Source organism: Mesoplodon densirostris, chromosome 5, assembly GCF_025265405.1.
Source record: "Mesoplodon densirostris isolate mMesDen1 chromosome 5, mMesDen1 primary haplotype, whole genome shotgun sequence".
NCBI lineage: Eukaryota > Metazoa > Chordata > Mammalia > Artiodactyla > Ziphiidae > Mesoplodon > Mesoplodon densirostris.
Window position 1 is genome coordinate 23,154,204 of NC_082665.1, and position 21,184 is coordinate 23,175,387.

General features: G+C 32.7%; 1 protein-coding gene across 1 annotated transcript in view; it reads right to left on the reverse strand.

The window, feature by feature from the left end:
• Positions 1-21,184, reverse strand: part of NCAM2 (neural cell adhesion molecule 2) — a 225,875-nt gene that overhangs the window by 112,953 nt on the left and 91,738 nt on the right. Inside the window, 1 exon segment of the mRNA XM_060098789.1 lies at positions 20,948-21,098. Within this exon segment, the coding sequence (XP_059954772.1) occupies positions 20,948-21,098 (151 nt within the window).

Genomic DNA, 21,184 nt, shown 5'->3' on the forward strand with positions numbered 1-21,184 from the left:
TATGAACTATAACCTCTTTATCATTATAATATGCTAGAGAGAGGTTTATAAATAATGTATTTGCATGTAATATATATAGCTCAGTATGAAAATCACACACATTAATGTAACTATTATTACCTGACTCACAGTCTACACTGTCTGCAATATAGCATCTGTGTGTATGTGTATTATATCATTATAATTTAACCATAAACTTAGGGCATAATTTGGCTTTTCTGTAAAAGTAAGCAATTGCTACAAATTGCTTGCCTGATGATCTCAGTGGGAATTTAATTTGGAATTACTGATGCTGCATGCAAACGTGCTACAGGCAAAACATGCTATACTGAAAGCTACATTTAAAAATGTATTTGAGGTGTGAGACAGGAAAATACTGATAACTCCTGTCTACAATAAAACAGAAACTAAACTCCTGTATACTGTATGCTTTGTAAATATCAAACCAGTAGCCAGTCAGCCGTAGTCACTGGCACAAGGTTGGCATGTTAATGAAATCTAACAATTGATATTGGGCCACTTTTTTGGAAGAGGATGTGCCTCTGGCAGAGGCAACACGTGAAGACTTCAGGCTAAAAAAATGTAGCCAGATCTCGGGTTGGTAAACCAAAAATTGTAATTTTCAGAAAATTAGGCCTTTTCAGAAGAGTAAGGCTTTCACATCATGAGAGGCTTGAAATGTTGTACGGAAGAAATATATTTTGTCAGTTAAAACGAAAAACAAAAAGCCTAGAGGAAGGAAGAGGAATAAGCCATGAGTAGAACTGTGGAAAGACCAGAACTGATGAGATATATATATATGCAGATAGGAAGATAGGCATAGACCAAGTTTCACCTTGAAGTTGCATTCTTTGAATTCTTTGTCTGGGTTTTGTGCCCTGTATTCTATGCATTAGGAAAATTAATTCCTGACTACATGAACTATAAAGTTATGGAAACATCTCTTAAGGTACTGTATGTCCCCTCAATCATATTAACTTCCAAATTAAAATATTTTACAAATTATAATGAATATAAATAACTTTATTGGAAGAACAAATTTTTTATCTGAGCAAAGTTGAGAAGAAAAATAAGAGAAACTTGAAAAGTAACAAAATCCAAATATGCCATTCAAGATCCTTACTGTCTATGTCCATGGCCTGCTTTTTAGCAAGAATCCTATTAGGCCAGTTTAGTAAGAATAACATTATCCTTGAAATTTAATCAAGTTCTTGTTAGTAATTTTCCATCCATTGACTCTTGTCATCCTGCTCATTGGCTATAAATCCTTACTTGTCCTTGTACTCAGAGTTGTGTTTAATCTTTCTGCTCCATTGCAGCAGTCTTGACCCCTACTGTAACAATTTTGAATAAAGTTTTCCTTATCATTTTTAACAAGTGTCAGAATAATTTCTCTTTGACAAAAGAAAGGGTACTCCCAAGAAAGGTAATTAAAAACAAACAAAAGTACTTGCTTCCCTCTCTTTAAGAGGAAATGACAAAGACAGATCTGAAGCAAATGTGACCATGATAAGAACCACTGAGTTGTTTTCTGTAATTTTGTACATGTGAAGTGTTAGAATTATTTTTTAAATGTATCACACACACAATAAAAAGTATACCCCAACCAGACTTTCAGACAGGAAAGATGGGAGATTTATACCCAACTGAGTGAATTCACCAAGTTCTCATTGCAAGAAAAAGAGATCTTTGTATTTTTAGTATCTAAATGTGAACCAAGCTAAACTTGCAACACTTGTGCGCATGGTCATTATAAGTCCTGCAGAACTGGACAGATCTCATAAGATCTAATATCTGGAAAGGAACATAGGAATCTTTATTTTACATACGAGAAACTTTGTTCTGGGATACTTGGGAAGGCTGTGGCAGAACCAAGATCACAGTCTTTGGCTCTTTATATTCATTTCATGAAATCATACTGCTATGCCAGTTATTATATTACTAAGTATAAATATATTCTCAGGGACTAGTTTCTATAGGTCATTAACAATGTTACTCAACACTGGAATTAATGTTTGAAGTGATTATACCAAGGAACCAAGGAAGCCTTTTATTATGTCCTATACACTATATTTAAGCAATAAAGTAAAAATGTAATGCAGATTAGAATGATTTTAGTGAAAACACTGCACATTAGTACGCCCACTTATGTCCACGTGATGCCAAGCATGTGAGATAATTAAAATCATCAGTTTTCCAATTTCCATGCTGATGTACAAGAAGCTAAGATATAAAAAGACATATATTCTGGGGCATGCCAGCCATTTTCCCCACCCTGGATTTTATGGCTAGAACCATGTTTTGGCAACGTATTCTTGAATTAATAGTGCTTAGATAAAAACTCAGGAAAATTAATCTTACATATGAAAAAATATAATCTAAAACTAGAGTAGGAAAAAGAGAAAGAGGGAGAGGGAGGGAGGATGGGAAAAAAGGAGGAGGAAAAGAAGAACCAGGACAAGAAGACAATAAAATATATTTCGCCTAGTTGTATAATTTACATTTTACAAATATTTCCTGATTTCATCCTATGTTCTCTTCTGGGTATTGGGAATCAAACATTGAACATGAAAGAGAAGATTCCCTTACCATCTTGGAGTTTTACTCTATTATATATGTTCTCTTAAGATTATTTATTTTATAACTGAAGGTACCTTGAGATAATTCACAGGTATGTTTACATCAATCTCAGCAACAAGACACAAAAACCTGAAATAATAAACTATAAGTTTAAGATTGTGAACAGAGAGATAACACATTTTTTCCATATCAGAATGTCAAAGATAATCCCTTAGTTTCCAGTTTGGTAACTTTAATAAACCATCTATTTTGAATTAATAAAAACTATAATGTAGTGAGTGTATAAAGTTAATTTGGTTACTGCTTATATACAAGATTTGTATTTCAAAGGTAATTTTAAAATAGTGCTGCTTAGCTTTCTTGTGATTAAGAACTTATGAATATGCTAACTCATAGTACTTTTGCTCTTGATCATGACAAGTAAGTTCTTGCACTAAAAAAAAAAAAAATTGCCTAAAGTAAATGGAAGCTATCATCTGACATCTCAATAAAGAATAAATTTCATCCCCAAGTGGGCATATTTACTAATATCTTAAACTATAATTGCCTTTTAGAACACTTAATTATATATTTTTATTTAAAAAATGAATTTACTATATAATTTTTACATCAAGAAACTTCACAGGAATTTCCCAAGTAGAGCCCAATATTCAACTTTTTATTAAGATATTGATTAATAAATTAGGTTATTATCTGTTTCCAAATCATTGTTGAAACATTAAGATGTGAAAATATATTACATTGCTTCCATCATTTTTAATTCCAACATGTGCTGGGCAATCGCCAATTTGAGTATGGTGTCTCCATATATGAACCTGATAGTTACAGTTTATAGATATTTTGTTAAATTATATTTCACATGTATTTTACTTGAGTATATACTGCCCCTATTAAAAGAATGGTCTAGACTATAATGAAGACTAAGGGGACTTTGTTAATAAAAATACCATACATAGGATATAGCAAAAAATGCTAGACATAACTGCAAAAATATCTTCCATATTCTAAAAATGTCAAACATTAATACTAGCATATTTCTCATTCTGCACCTTTCTCAGCAGTGAAATTCTGATTCCTTCATATGTAAATGAATATATATGTATATCGTATATTCATATATATATATGAATTCATTCTACAGTGAACACAAATATGCATTATTTCAGGGGAATTTTGACTTACCTGTTTTATTTTTGGGGAGACATTAATTATTCAGAATTAAATTGTAAATGCCTTAATTTTCATGTTTTAAAAATATGTCACTGCACATGAAGTAATATGCTTGAGTCAAAAAAGAACAGTATTATATTTTTTCTTATGTTTTCAAGAAAACAAAACTCATCTTTCATTCTGACAGTATAGTGGTATCATATATTGTACTCGATCCCTTAAACAATGGCCTTATTTTTATTTGAATTTCTAAATTAGATCCATGTTACCATGAAAAGGGTGATGCAATTCTGTTTTTTCTACATACCTTACTCTTACAATAAATGGTTTAAAATTTAAGTATACTCTATAGGATATTGAGAGTAATTTGCATTTTGTTTATGTTTTGGTTGTATTTGGTTTGATATTTTAACTGTTTATTTTTCCATTTATTCCATCATCCATTTCAAACACTGCTATCATAATGTGGCTTGTAAAACAAAATATTAAAAATTTTCTAAATATTAATGATTGAACTGATTACACATTTCTAGTCAAAATAATATCAAAGTTTGTGTCTACTGACAGTAAGCCCTTAGCAAATGCTGGATATAATTGTTTAGCTATAAAGGTTTTGTCACCCTTGCTTTTCCTCATCATCGTATTTTGAGTTTATAGGGGAAAGGAATCAGATGCCTAAGGCTTTCCTCTTAAAGATTCTGAATGTGAACCTCTGGGAAGGACGGCCACTGCACTAATTATCCAAAATTATTATTGTGTGTGTATTTTATACTAAGCACTGTTGAAATGTGGGGAATTCAGGCCAACAGGGAATCCTTTCTAGTGAATCAGGCAGATGCAAAAATAAATAACTTTACCGCAAGGCAATGCATAGCACAATTGAAGTGGAATGCATAAGGTTCCTGTCTCAAAAGGCATTAACATTGGCCCTAATTAGGATGTGCAGAGGAGGCACAGCGAAATCTTCCCAGAAGAGGATGAACTTTAACCTCTAACATTTGTGAGCACATGAAATGTGTTGAACACAGTGCTAAGTGTTTCCCATGGATTGTCACAAGTCTTGCAATCAGAATCTGGACACACACACACACAACAGCTGATGAACTACACTGGAAAAGAGAATTTTGCAGTTGCTGTTTATAAGTAAAATACTGTATTAGAAATAGCTTCAGGTCTGCCATTGACTTTAAGTTCCACTTCTGCCAGATAACAATGAAGTTACCTTTGTTTTCTGTTTATTAATTTGGACTTCAGGTTTTCTTTTCTTTCTTTTTTTGTTATTATAGAATTATTGAGTTGAACTGGTTTCCTTAATCTCTAAGAATCCACTAACATAGAAAACATGAGTCTGGCACAAATTTTAAAAATGTAGAGAGAGTTATAATATTTACCAATATTATATTTACTACATATTGGTAAATATTATCTTTGGCAGTGAACCATATAAAAGGTGACATTTGCTTTTGGCTAGAACTATATAAATCTCTTGGGTAATGCTAATTGTTTCATGTTTTTTAGTCTCTGGTACATGTATTCATATTAATATATATATAGGTATTAAATAGATTGAATATATATATGCATTCATAAATATATAATGAAAATGAAGAATAATCCCACTTTACTAAATATCATTTTAATAAGTTAATATCTTTAAAACCAGAGAATTCACAAGAGAAAATAATACAAGAGGTCCTAGGTTCTGAAACCATTGGAAAGTAGATTATTTTTAGGCTTCCATATCTTCTCCTTAATGGTTATATGATTAATAAAAATGTACATATTACTGCATAGATTGTAAGAAGGAGATTTTGTAAAATTGGATGTAAAGTGAACACAGACTTTAAAAATCAAGGAACTATGTTCTCTTCACTATCATCACAATGGAAAGATCTAAGGAGACATTATTTAGATTTAATTAAATGGTAGCAGTATAGACTACAGCATTTCAACATACTTCTAATCATGACCTTGACTAAATCTCTGATTTAAAGTTGCCAGCCTAAGAAGAAACAGCAAAGCTTGCCAGGATCTGAATCTGTCATTTCCTCAAAGTTGGAACCAGGAAACTCATATTCCAGGCATATCAGGAGACGTTAAAGAAACTTTTAAGACTGCCTCCAGACTTGATGTCGAGTTACTCCTGTTTTGATAAATGCCCTATCTTATTTTATTTCTTTCCTTTCCTTTCCTTTCCTTTCCTTTCCTTTTCTTTCCTTTCTCTCTCTCTCTCTCTCTCTCTCTCTCTCTCTCTCTCTCTCTCTCTCTCTCTCTCTGTTTCTCTTTCTCTCCTTATTACTGAGACTTAGAGTTGACAGCAGTCATCACTGCATTCCTGTCACTATACAGGATTTGCTGACTCGATTACTTGCTTAATATAAGCTTTTCACTTTCTCTTGTCATTTCCTCTGAGGCTCTGAAGTCTTTTTTTTTTTTTTTCCTGAAAACACAGGGTGGTTGGTACCTGTGACCTGTCTTAGATCTTGCTGAGCGCTAGCTGGATTCCTGAATTCTGCCGGCGCATGAGAAGGCTGGAGCTGATCACAAAACACAACACAAGCTGTGGGAACTGAAATATAAAAATTTTTTACTTGAAGTTTTACAGGTTCATAATTACTTAAATCAGGCAGCTCACTTTACAACCTCACTATCTACAGTACTATCCATTTTGTGAATAAAATTGAAAAGCATTATTAGGGTAAGCTTTACAATCAATGAAGAATAAATTTAAGTCTTTTAAAATCATATTGTTAACATAAATATGTATGGTCCTTGTAAAACAGTATTGGGATTATAGCAAATCTGTCTTGCATGCCCTACAGAAAATTTACAGACTTCAGTGAAAACACTGTCCTCTCTTGTAGTCATCATACTTCATGGTATAAACTTTTCAAATTTTTCTTTAATATTCAAGTTTAAGAATTACAAATACTATCAACAATAATTTTATTTTGTAATAGAATATTCGATTTTAAAAGTTTTGACATTCATTCCTCACCATAAATCACAGTATATAAAGATACCATTTGCTTCTCTCCATGCTATTATATATCTGGTCAAAGCCACATTCATTACCTGGTCAATTTTAGAAACCCCATCCTTACTGGCTTACTGGCCTACTAGTTTCTATTTTAAGATAATGCTTAAACCCTTCTGAAAGATTCTTTTCACATCTCTTAAATCAAAAACATTTATGATGGTTTATAAAGTTCGACACTAGTTGGCCTATGCCTACTTCTGTGAACTTGTCTCCATCCAGATCCAGATTAACTTTATTCCTTAAACCCTAACCATCCCAGACTCTTTCCTGCTTTCAGCCCTTTGTACTAGCTGTGCCCCCGTCTAATCACTTCTTTTTTAATTTCATCTTAATGTGGTTGTGTGTGTTCCATCCCCCTAATTAAAACATAAGTTTCATGACAGTAAGGATGATGTTGCTTTTCTCACAGTCTGTACAGCAACTGAATTTATATTTGACACTCAGTATTTACTCAGTAAATAATAGTTAACTCAATGAATGAAAACCCAGGACAAGTATGTATTCCAGATACTATCACTCCATTTAACAGAGGAAGAAAAGTGTGCCAATGTTTGCCTGACTCTCCTAACATCATAGAACTTAGTACTTCAATCCTGTGTTAATCTATAGTAATACCTTGTTTTTCACAGACCCTTATTTCCTATTTTGTGAAGAAGCCAGCCCTTTAAATTAGCTAAGAATTAACTGCACATGTTTTTTTCTTTTAAATATCTAAAATACCTTGACACATTTTTTAACAATTTTTTCAGTCATTGAATTTTCTCATTTGATTTATGCCGAAGGAAACTACCAAGGGAATAAAAACTAATATATCCTTTGGCACATTTAGAGGATAATTCAATTAGTAATTTCATAGATTCAGTTCTACTCTATGTTCACTCATATGGAGAATCAGCTATGGCAATTAACTGGGTTCAGTCCATGTGTCATGGGAATTCTAATGGTTACACGGAATACTAAATTAGATGTGTGCTTACTGCCAACTAACCATAGCACTGGGTGTGCATTTTCTGTACTAAATTTGAACAGCCAAGTTATGCATAAATCTCAGCATATTTTATCACTCTGGAGTCATAAGTGTCATTTATATTAAGATATATCTATATGTGACTTCTTAACATATGCTGGGTTTCTCTTTAATTTGTTGTTAGTGATTTAAGTATTAAATCACTGTTTAACTTTTCTACTGATCATAAGAAAAGTTTGATCATAAGTAAGGTGAATTATTCCTCCTTCTACTATTAATGTTCTTTCTCTTGTCCTAATCTCTTTCCTCCATAAAGCATACATACAAATACTAATAAAATTATTGTACTACTTATGGTTATTCTGTTCCCTATTGTTGCTTTATATAATTGAAATCTCCAGAAAAGGCTACAGTATTTTAAAGATTATATTATTATTATTATGCACAGCTTCATGTGTAAATTTAGGATACAAAGCTTAAGTGAATCTCTTTCATAAAAATTTCTGAATTATCAAAAGAAGGATGATTGGTCATATGGATATACAATGTTAAAGTCATTTTACAAATAACAATAATATTATTTTCTTCAGAATCGGATTTAGCAGTAGCACATTCTGTAACATGTAATTTGTGCTTATTAATGTCAAACAAATTTAAAGTTGGTCACTATCATTAAAATTGAAAAGAAAACTATCAAGTAAAATGTAAGTTGTTTATCTATTGATTTAATTTCATGTCTAGGTTGTTAATTTTATATGAGGTAAAAACAGCTCCACAAATTTAATTCATTTCTTAAACTCCCCAAATCTATCAAACCCTGATGACTTAAAAAAAAATCAAAAGCAAATAAAAACACTTCCACTGTTGTATCTTAAAGTCCTTGATTGTGCATTCTAGAATGTTGCTTATTTTATGCATAATGGAATGACTAGGTCACAACAATCGAAAACAAGCAAGAAAAGCTCAGTATTATTGTCTTCATCATCATCATCAACATCAACATCATCATCATCCTAATAAAAACAAGACTGGAAATAATGATGATGATAATAGTTAACATGGTGCTTAGTTATTATTTTAAGCATGTTATATAATTAGCAAATTTAATCATAATGAGATCACATTATTATTATTATTATCACCATTTAACCTTTAAATTTATCCCCTTTTAACTGAAAGACTGAAAAGTAAGGAATTATATAAACATTTTCTACATCCCTTAAGTCTCTTAATTGAAAATTGGTAACAAATTGACACATATTTTTAACTTTCAAACAACCACAGTATTATTTAATAGGACTTAGATCACAACTTCTTTCTGCTTAACTATTGTTTATGTTGACAAACATTTTATATCTTTAATGCATACTTAATTAGAACACTATTTTACTTAAAGAGGTGATAAACTATCATCAAAATTTAATTTTTTACATAATGGAGCAAAATAATTTGTGCCAGATGGAATAAATAAAGCAATTCAAGTTATGAATAGAAATGAATCATATGTGATACATTTTCAGAGCATTGAATCATAGTAAATAAAACCAAAAAATGTACAGCCTCTCCTAAAATAGCAGTTTATTGATATGAGTTTCTCCTTTTAACAGTATTTTTTTTGAGCTAAAAAATGTATACCATTTTCTTTTCTTTTTTTTTGGTTTCCCCACGATAATTTTACTGCCAATAAATATAAAGTAGCTGGTCCTATACTATTATGTACAACATTTTTATTACTAATGATTGATAGTTTTAAAAATCAGTTAAATTAAATTAGACTTAGAAGTCAGTTAAACTAAATTAAAAGTATATAGAAGCAAGAACCCATTGTAAACCATAGTCTGAATGAAAAACACCATAGATAACAAAAATTAATCAAGGAAGCATTTTCTTAACCTTTTATGTTTATTTAAAAAATTTATTGTCAGTTTAATTAAATAGGTAACCGCATAGTCTCTCAGTCACCTACAATTTTAATTTACCAAGTGAACAAATCTGTGAAAGTGATTTTGATTTTGCTTTTCCAAAGTAGAACTCTAAATTTAGAAAAAAAAAAAAAAAAACAAAGTAAACATTTTATAATATCTATTACATGCAAAAACATCTTTGGGATTTCCCCAAGAGCTTCCAAAAAATCACAAATATGTGTTTATTTTTTCTTCAGAAAAAAAGAGAGATGTTAGAAATAATTAGGTTTGTCTCTGTGAACATTACATTATAGTGGAAAAGTTTTTACTCGCTCTGGGAAAGAACATCTAGTTGTGTGAAATCAAAACATTTTAAATAAAATTTCAAAATAAATGTGCATATATTCAAATGAAATTTTTATCTCGGTTTATTAAGATACCAGCTGGAATTTTTACACATCTACTTCTTATTTTTGAGTAAAGATCTAATATAAAGATCTTTTTTTTAAATGAATAAAATAAGCAATCATATTGAGGAATATTTCTCAGGGCAAGAAAAATGTTTAAATCAATTGTTTTAGCACTGATGACTCAAGAGTACTGGAAAGAAAAATTAGTCATATTATGAAGTCTGAGAAAATCACAGAAAAATATAAAGTATCAAAAATAGGTTATCTTTTATGGTATTGAACTGACTGCATTGGTAATTGCTCTTATTACCTTAAAATACTTTTTTAGGAGGCCCAAGAAAAATCAAAATTTCCTAAACAAACAGGATTGTCATTGAATTATTTGTATCTAACAAGAACTATTTGAAAGTCAACAGCTTATGAAGCATTATGAGACACTAACAGTGATAAAAATAATTGTTTAAAGAGGTTAATTGCTCTTATCAAGGCTACATCTTCATCACCGGGACAGAAAGAGTTTATCTTGCCATCAATACTAAAGGAGAGAGGATATTTTACTCCAGATGACCATATAAATATGAAATAAAGGGATATATCCGAATAAACAGAGTAAGTCAAATGAGCCATATAGGTTTTAAAATTGCATAGATACTGAATCAATATTATCTGATTTTCAGGTTCCACTTCTTTAAGATACTGTGGAAAATTTTACATTTCTAAGAGGATTGTTTTTCTTTATTACTGCTCATTTGTATAATCTCTATGACATATTTGATTATATGTGCATTAAATTATATGTTATCTTATACTTTCTAAGCTATTCCATATAAGTAGATTCCAGCTTCCTAGATATATTGCAATATTTTATATCTTTCAAATATATTGAATCTTTGAAAAGCAATTTAGAGAAATGTGTAAGTATACCTATTTTTACAACAAAAATATTATTTTAAAATTAACTATCTGAAATTTCACTCATAGGCATGAACTTCAGATACGGCTTATTTTATTAAGTGAATATTCTCTCCAAAAGCCCTCCCAGTAGAACAGGAGTGCATTTCCCTGCTGGATTGATGTTAGGCTTAACCATGCGACTTTTTGAATGTGACACGAGCAAACGCTTGAAATTTCCTTTCATTATTGAGTTGTCCTCTTGTGCTTCTTCCATCACCATGGTGTAGCTTCCTCCATATAGTTGCTGCCTCTTCAGTCTGGTCTCAAGTGTTACTGGACCCATAACATGGAGTTAAGCTTTGCTGCTTGAAGCAGAGCTCCCTATTCAAGGACCACTTGGGTCAGCTAGTTACAGTTGAGTATGAGATTACTACTGTATGTCACTGAGTTTTGGAATGTTTTTTATGTATATTTATTGTGACATTAGCTGATGATGTATCTCACTTCACTGTTTTATTTTTTTTCTCCTTAGCCATTTTCACTGATTCTTATATATGTTGCTATTTTGTCTGTTTTTTTTAATATAAATTTATTTATTTTATATATTTTTGGCTGCATTGGGTCTTTGTTGCTGCATGTGGGCTTTTTCTAGTTGCAGAGAGCAGGGGCTACTCTTCGTTACGGTGCCCGTGCTTCTAATTGCAGTGGCTTCTCTTGTTGCGGAGCACGGGCTGTAGGCACGTGGGCTCCAGTAGTTCTGGCTCGTGGGCTCTAGAGTGCAGGCTCAGTAGTTGTGGTGCACAAGCTTAGATGCTCTGCGGCATGTGGGATCTTCCCAGACCAGGGCTCGAACCCGTGTCCCCTGCATTGGCAGGTGGATTCTTAACCACTGTGCAACCAGGAAAGTCCCTATTTTGTCTTTTGTATCATTGATTTTCCTTGCTAGAATGTAACGTTCATAAAGTCAAGTGTTTTTCTTTGCTTTATTATAATTCTACATACTCAACACCTGAAAAAGTGCTTGGTGTGTAATACATGCCTGATAAATGTTGAATGAAAAAAAATATAATTAAGATCCTAAATTTAGTATGCTTAAATTCATAAAATAATAAATTTAGATCCATCTTTTCCTCTTTACACATCAGGACACTAAAGCTTGGGTAATTTAAATGAGTTGACCAATGTCCTAGGATTAGACCCAGCAGATTAATTAAAATTTAAGAATAGCTCATAATACTATGACATTTAAACATTATTTTAGTAAAGCCCAATATTAAAAAAAAAAAAAACTAGTTTACATCATCACAAACTGTGAGCTGGCATAAGTCCATGGATAGGTATCAACAATCCATGGACAGTATGAAGAAAAGCTGTCCTTGACTTTGCTCCACTGAAATTAGATAATGAAATTTAGAGGATTTAAGGATTTATGGCCACAGAGTTCTGGCAGATTGGATTCAAGTTGTTGGACTGGTCTTTTTCAAGAATTAAGTACCTTAACTTTGGATGGTCATACTATTCTGGACTATGGTGTCAGGTAATAAGTCCAGCAAGGTAAACCTACTGGCACCACATCCTAAGGAGGGGGAGGAAGGTGGGAGAGCCCTGTTATGGGCTGAATGTTTGTGCCTCCACAAAATTCATATGTTGCAGTGTGATGGTTATAGGAGTTGTGGCTTTGGAGAGGGGATCAGGATTAGATGAGGTCATAGGGAGGAGCTACCATGAGTGGGATCAGTCCCCTTAGGACTCAGGAGAGAGCTTTTTCCTCTGCTCTACTCTCCATCCTATGAGGATAAAGTAGAAGACAGCAGTCGGTAACTGGAAAAGGTCCTCACCAGAACCCAAACATGCTGGTTCCCTGATCTCAGACTTCCAGTCTCCAGAACTGTGAGAAAATAATTTCTGTTTTTTATAAGTCACCCAGTCTATGGTATTTTATTATAACAGCCCAAGCAGACTAAGACAGGCTGTAAGCAGTCTATCACAAGGTCTTAGCACAGTTTTCAGGATCTTCAAGAAGACACAACTCAGTGATGTCAGTAAAGGCTTGATATGATGTGATTGCAATGTGCAGCCTCACCCTGTGAAGTTCTGCATTAGTTCCATCTGTGAGGTGGTCTTCTCTGTCTAATACAGAAAGCTCATTCCTATGAATGAATTTTTGTATCTCCTCCAAATTGATCAATTGATCCCTAATTCTCCATGTGATGGTATTTGGAGGTGGGGACTTTGGAAGTAATTAATTTTAGATGAAGTCATGAGAGTAAAATCACCATCATGGGATTAATGCCTTTAGTGAAAGAGGAAGATAGAGGAGGTGTATCTCCTGCGAGCATGCACCAAGGAAAGGCCATGTGAAGACATACCAGCAAAAGAGCGCTCACCAGGGACTTGACTATTCTGGCATCCTGATCTTGGTCTTCCAGCCTCCAGAAAAATGAGAAATAAATAGTTCTGTGAAAGTCTCCTAGTCTAAGATATTTAGTTACAGCTGCCCAAGTTAGAACATTCCCTGTGCTAGTGAGAACTGGGATCACTGTGAAAGGTCTTCATTCCAGAGGAAGGGCAGAAAGCTGTGGCAAACTGGATATAGAGATTGATATTTCTGGACAATTAGGTTAAGTAGGTGCCAAGAGGTAGTGATAAATCCAATAGTTAAACACAATGACTATTTCATTTGTTTGTCTGATATTGATTCATTTATAAGATTTATCCTCTCAAGGGTTAGATATTTCCTAAAATTCCTTAACAACTTTTCATCATCATAATCTCTGAAATACATTTTCACAAAATTTAATCTGAATCAGATTATATCTGTCAGAGACAGACAAAATGTGATAAAACTAGAGTAAGTTATAGTATCTGTACACATGAAGAATGTGATATTTCAGGGCTTCCCTGGTGGCGCAGTGGTTGAGAGTCCGCCTGCCGATGCAGGGGACACAGGTTTGTGCCCCGGTCTGGGAAGATCCCACATGCTGCAGAGTGGCTGGACCCGTGAGCCATGGCTGCTGAGCCTGCGTGTCCAGAGCCTGTGCTTCACAACGGGAGAGGCCACAGCAGTGAGAGGCCCGTGTACCGCAAAAAAAAAAAAAAAAAAAAAAAAAAAGAATGTGATATTTCAAATTTCCCCAGGAGGTCCATGCAAAGTCTGGGTTAAAAAAATACAGGTGAGCAGTAAAAGATATTTTCACCTTTCTCTTTTAATGATCTATTATTTTTATCTTCTGGATGTAGACATAGACTTTATATTTCTTTCAGATGTTCCTTGAAATTATCATGAAGGGTATAAAATGTAAATAATTGCTGACATTAGAACCAATTTACTTCTGTAAATAAGCCATCTTCTTTAAAGTCTGAACAATTTAAATGTATTATGGTGAGTGTATAGGGTAGGTTCATAAGACAAGATTTTAATCACAGATAAAATGTTTGTCTGCTATGAACAAGGAGTTTTCCTAAGTGTTATTGAGATACTCTCTTTAAATGTTAAAATCATGGTCTCACATCTTACCTACCTCATCCTGTACATGTAGCAGAGCATGCTACTGGAATTAGTTATTTTGAAAGACTGCAAAACTTGAGGAAATAATTGTGCAATAAAACAAAGTTTTATTAATTATATGGAATACATGTTAAGTCTAGAAGTAACATGAAAATGTGTTATAAGGTTATTAATATCTCTATATCCTTAAGAGGTTTCTTATTGCTAACAACTTTTATACAGGAGAAAATTCATTTGAATATTGCTATTATCTCTAACAAGAAATAAAAGCAGGTGCAGAGAGCTCAATGAGAAAAAAATGTAAATGAAAAATTCAGTATTTCCTAACAGGCGTTTTTACCATGTTATTGTTAAATTAATCACATAAAATAATTAAGTCTAATTAATAGGTAATAAGTAATGAGTACCTACTCACAAAACTTGATTCTAATTGCCATCAAATGTACTATGTAATCGGTACTTATTGCATTCAACTACATATCACATGCTTGTTATCTCCTTTGTTTTATAAATTGGAACTTTAGTTCAACTCATGCTTCCTAGAAAGGGTAATGCCTTTGGAATGTTGAAAATGAACTGGCAGGATGCCAAGGAGTCTGCTTAAACTGAAACACAAAAGAGGTTTTGAACAAAAAAAAAAAGGGATAATCTCCTAAGCACCTTAAATTTAGTGGTACTATAATAAATGTGGTTGGTATCAAATTATAAATGGCTTAGTTCTTTTCCACTCATTCTTAACAATATTACGCTGTAGTTTCTTAAATCACATAGTAAAGAATGGTAAATGTTTTGTGACACTGTATAATTTCTTTGTAATGTTAATAATTTCTGTACTGTTTTGAATCAAAGATGGAGAATAAAAACATTCTTACCATTTCTAACATACAAATATTTATTTACACCAATAACTTTTCATGGTATTACATGCCATTGCACTAAATTGTTATTACTACTATAAATTTGTCACTAAATAAAATATCCTATTTTATAACAACACAGGCTTTAATTATCAAGAAATAAGCGTATTTGATAAGCTAAGTATTTATCATGGTTGTTATGTTGCCCTATCCAACCAAAATTTCTACTAATCTTCATATGAGAAGATAATAAGATATTTTACAAATAGTAGCATTGCAGGCATAAAAAAGTGTTCCGACCTTCATAATACAATGACACTAACAAGGAAGTTACTTACAAGTGAAAAAGAAGAACAGGCTAAATTTTAAATTACAACCATGGTCACATGTTCCAAACGATTATTTAATTCCATACTCAAAAATAATAATAACTATAGACAAAAGATAACATAACGGCATTTACTCTGCTCCTACCACATGAATAAAATCTGAATTTTAGTTATTAATTATATTAAGATGAATAATTATTTTATTTTCTACTTAAGTATAAATTTATCTTTTACTAGAATATTTATATAACATAATAAATTTTCATCATAATATTCATCCACTTTAAGCATTTTTTACATTATTCAATTTTAATAAATTGTAGTAAGTACCTAGAAGGTAATAATCTCATTACCTACAATAGAGTAGAGGTTGGGCACATATATGGGCAAAATTATATCTTGCTAAATGTAACATAAAGTTTGAAAAGTGAGCTGGGCTCCCAGCGTTCTGGAATCCATCAGTAAATTTGATTGTGAAAAATAGAGCATCTTGAGTAAGGCATATGAAACAATACTGTAAGAGTCTGGGTTAATCAAAGAGGAAGCTAGACTGTCAGAGATGTTCAAGTAATTTGTAACAGATATTTAAGAGATTCATCATGGGGAGAAAACAAGAGGCCATAGCATAAATATAGGATTCATGTATAGGTTAAATCCACAAAAGAAACTCCTTTCATTTAAAGATTGAAAAAACAAAAAAGGAAACATGTCAATAGAATGAACGAATAAAGTTTGATAGTGTGTTTATTAATCTTAAAATATAAAACATTTTCCTTTGCTTCACATGAAATTCAGCCTATATCAGGAGAATTATTCCCTTTATAGGTAAAGGATACTATTAAAATTCTGAACCTCAAAACTCCAAAACTCAGCTAAAGACATCCTATCTATCTATTTATTTAGTTTTAATTTATTTTTATTATTATTATTTTTTTGGCCACGCTGCAGGGCTTGCAGGATCTCAGTTCCCTGACCAGGATTGCACCCAGGCTACGGGGAATCCTAACCACTAGACCTCTAGGAAAATCCCTTATCTCTCAATTTAAAATTTGAAAGGATTCACATATGCAGAACTTACAATACTTTCTAGGTAGATTAAGTGTGGGTATAGATAAAAATTTCAAAAAAAAATAAAATTGACTACACAGAAGATTGATACACAGCAGGAGAAAAAAGAAGATCAACTTCTTACTTTTCAGGACTTTGCAACTGAACAATCTTTTGATCAGGGTAATGGTTTCTTTAAGGATGTATGATTATGAAAATAAAAATAAAATTTGAAAAAAAATGAAGGGAGGAAATAAATTAAAAATTGCTGAAAACTGAAACTAAGACATTCATACTCTTGTTTCCAGGAGCTAGGGAAACTAAAAATTCTTATGACAAAGTTTTCTTAAAAACAGAATATATATACCTTTCTCTTTCCATAATGGCAGGACAAGACTGTGATAGCCCAACTCCCCTACTGGTAATAATTAAAAGGAATAGAAATAGCACAAATCAAGCAAAACAACATCAAGACTACCCTAAGGCTTCGGGAAAGTAAACAAAATCAGGGATTGTGGAGGGGAATGAAAACTAGTTTCTTTTTTTTGTTGTTGTTGTGGTTGTTGTTGTTCACCCTCACTGTTTGTCTAGAGAGCAGGTACTAGATAAGGAGCGTCGAAGTGATTCTGGACCTAAAACACATCCAGAAATATAGAGGGTATTCTGGAAAGAAGCCATACAGGTTGAATACTGTGGGGGTAATACCAGACAGGAGTCAGAGAAGGAGATGCCATAATTCTGTATATAAAACCACAGAAATCTCAGCCTAAAATCTGAGCTTGGCATGCATAGAGCAGATACAAAAATGTATAGCAAAGACATTAAGAAATCAACTCTGAGATGTGAATCCCTGATTACAGGAGGCAACACAGAACTTAGAGGTGATTATCTACTTAAAAATACTTTTTTTCCATATGGTTGTCAAGACCCAGAGTCTGCACAACATAATATTTACAGTGTCCAGAACACAATGCAATATTTCTCAGCATTCAACAAACCAGGAGAATATGACCAATTCTAAAGGGAAAAGACAATTAACGTATGCACATCCTAAGATGATTCAGATGTTGAATCTAACAGATAGAGATTTTAGAGCAGCTAATTTAACTATATTACATGAGGTAAAGAAAAAACACATATAGAATTAATGAATATATAAGAAATCTCAGCAGAGAAACAAAAAATATAAAACAGAACAAAATTAGAAATTTAGAGCTAAAAACTTAATATCTTAAATAAAACAAAAACCTCACTGGATGGACTCAGTAGCAGAAAAGAAATGATGCCATAAAGAATCAGTCAACTTGAAAAGCAAACAACAGAAATCATCTAATCTGAAGAACAATGAGAAATAAAATATATAAAACTGAACAGTATCTCAGAGATCTTTGAGCCAAAAAGTCTAATGTGTGTAAGTAAAGTCCTAGAGATGAAAAAGAGATTAGGACAGGACAAATGTTTGAAGACATATGATACAAAACTGCCAAATATATTGACAAATATAAATTTACAGATTCAAGAAATTCAGTATACCTCAAACAGGATAAACCCAAAGAACACCATACCTGGGTATATCCTAGTCAAAGCTATGAATAACAAAGATGAATAAAATATCTTGAGAGCAGCTTTAGAAAAATGACACATGGGCTTCCCTGGAAGTGCAGTGGTTAGGAATCCACCTGCTAATGCAGGGGACATGGGTTCAAACCCTTGTCCGGGAAGATCTCACATGCCACGGAGCAGCTAAGCCCATGCACCACAACTACTGAGTCTGTTCTCTAGAGCCTGTGAGCCACAACTACTGAGACCATGAGCCACAACTACTGAAGCCCGTGCGCCTAGAGCCCATGCTCCACAACAAGAGAAGCCACAACAATGGGAAGCCTGCGCACCGCAACGAAGAGTAGCCCCCACTAGCCGCAGCTAGAGAAAGCCCGCGCACAGCAACAAAGACCCAACGCAGCCAAAAATAAATAAATTTAAAAAAATTTAAAAAAAATTTAAAAAAGACACATGGCATAGAAGGGGTAAACAATTCAAATTACCATGGATTTATCATCAGAAACCAAGGGGGCTAGAAGACAGTGGAGCCATATCTTTAAAGAAATGACAACCCAGAATTCTTTCCAGGGGAAAAAAAATTTCATCAGGAATGACAGAGAGAACATTTTCAGATGAAAATTAAAAAAAAATAATAGACTCTATCCCCAACAAATATGCTCTACAATAAATGGGGAAGAAATTCCTTCAGACTGGAGGACAATAATATCAGAGGAAAATCTGAACCTTTAAGGATGGAGGAAGAGTAAAAGGAAATGGTAAAGAGATGGGTAAGTAACATTTTTTTCCTCTTCAGTTCCTTACTATATCTATAATTCTTAAAAGAAAAATCATCATAATTTCTGGTGAGATTCTCAATTAATATGAATACAGATATAATACATATGATATTAATAATAAAAAAAAGATCAGTGTGGAGCCCTTGTAAAAGCACCTATATGGTTGTCAGGTTTCTATATTTAATGTAAAGTGTCAGATAATTAACTGAGAGAACTTGAACAGATATTGAACATTAAAGTACATTGAGTCAGAGATTAGTGCAGAAAATGAATAATTCATGAGGAAGACATATATGGGAGAGAGAATAATGACCCCCCAGTGATATTCACATCATAATCTCCAGACCTTTTGAGCATGTTATTTCACATGGGAAAAAGAACTTTGCAGCTGTGATTAAGTTACGATGCTGAGTTGAGAGAATGATCCTGGATTACCCAACGTGGGTCCAATGTAATTGCAGGGAAGTCAAATATAGAGAAGATGTGAAGAAGGAAGCAGAGTCAAAGTGATACGATGTGAGAAAGACTCAATCTGCCAAAGCTGGCTTTGAAGTCGGAAGGAGACTGCAAGCCAAGGAAGGTGGGCAGATTCTAGAAATGGAAAAGACAAGAAAAGGGAATCTCCTGTAGGGCTTCCATAAAGGAACATAACCCTACGGACACTTGATTTTATCCCAGTGAGAATCATTTCCAACCTCTGACTTCAAGAACTTAAAATAATATATTGTGTTGTTTACAGCAATAAAATTCTTGGTCATTAGTTATAGCGACAATAGGGAACTAAGAGAAGATAACTATAAATGTGTACTGTGTCACTGAGCCTCAAAATATATGATGCAAAAATCAACAGGATTAAAGAGAGAGAAAAAAGTTCACAATCATGGTGGAGGATTTTAACAACCATCACTCTAATAGAACAAAACAAATTCAGTAAAGACACAGAAGATGAAAGAACACTAACACCCATCTTGATCTAATGTATATTTATAGAGCACAATATCTGCAGAATACATATGTTTTTCAAGTACACATTATGTATTCACTAGGTAGATCATATGCTGGGACAGTAAATAAACCTCAATAAATATGAAAACAATCAAAATCATATAGAGTGTGTTTTCTAAGCACAACTGTATTAAATTAGAAATAAATAACAGCAAAATATCTATGAAAACAATAAATATCTGGAAGCTAAACATATCTTCATAAATAACTATTGACCAGTGATGAAATCACAAAGAAATATAAAAAATATTTTCAACTGAAAGCCAAGAGAAAGACAACATATCACTATTTGTGGCATGCAGTTAAAATGCTACTTAGAGAGAAATTCCAGAAAAAGCTGAATAAACCAATATGCAAGACTTTAACAGCACAGGACGAGTGCATCTGTGATCAAAAAACAACTTATAGTTTGTTAGCAATCAGCCCTTGAAAAATAGAGTATCCTAAGTACTGTATTTTAAATACTATACAATAACTTATAAGGATGTAAAATAATTAAACAAAACAACTTGAAATGAGAAATGAAATTCTCACTACATATGTGAAACACAGGACCATTAATATTAGGAATACACAGATAAAAATCTAAGGTGATGTTGATCAATTACTGATAACTAATATAATTCAGTTTACATTGCGCTTTGGGTTAAACACTGTGTAATAAAAGGCCACAATTTTCAGGATAAGCAGCATTAATACCATCAAATACATAGCACTATGAAATCTCCCATAACCGCCACTAGATGTCTCTAATAACTGACTTTGGCTGCGTTCCTTTTAAAGTTATGCATTAAATACTGCAACATGAACTACTGTATTTTGATTTTCCCACGAAAATACATGTTTTTCAAAGCAGAAAAGTTGTTTTAATAAACATACAAAATGAAAATAACTTACATTCAATATCAAGGTACATGCTTTTTTGGTGCCCTCCAATTCTACTTGCAGCTTCACAGTCATATCTCCCTGAATCTGACAACTTCACATCTTTAATATGCAGTGATGAGCTTCTGTGCTGCCCTCTGACTTCGATACGTCCGTCTGGGCTCTGTTTACATTGATTCAGGAAAAAGAAAAAAATTATGCTTATTTTGTATAAAATGATGATGAAACATATTGCATTTATCATAGACA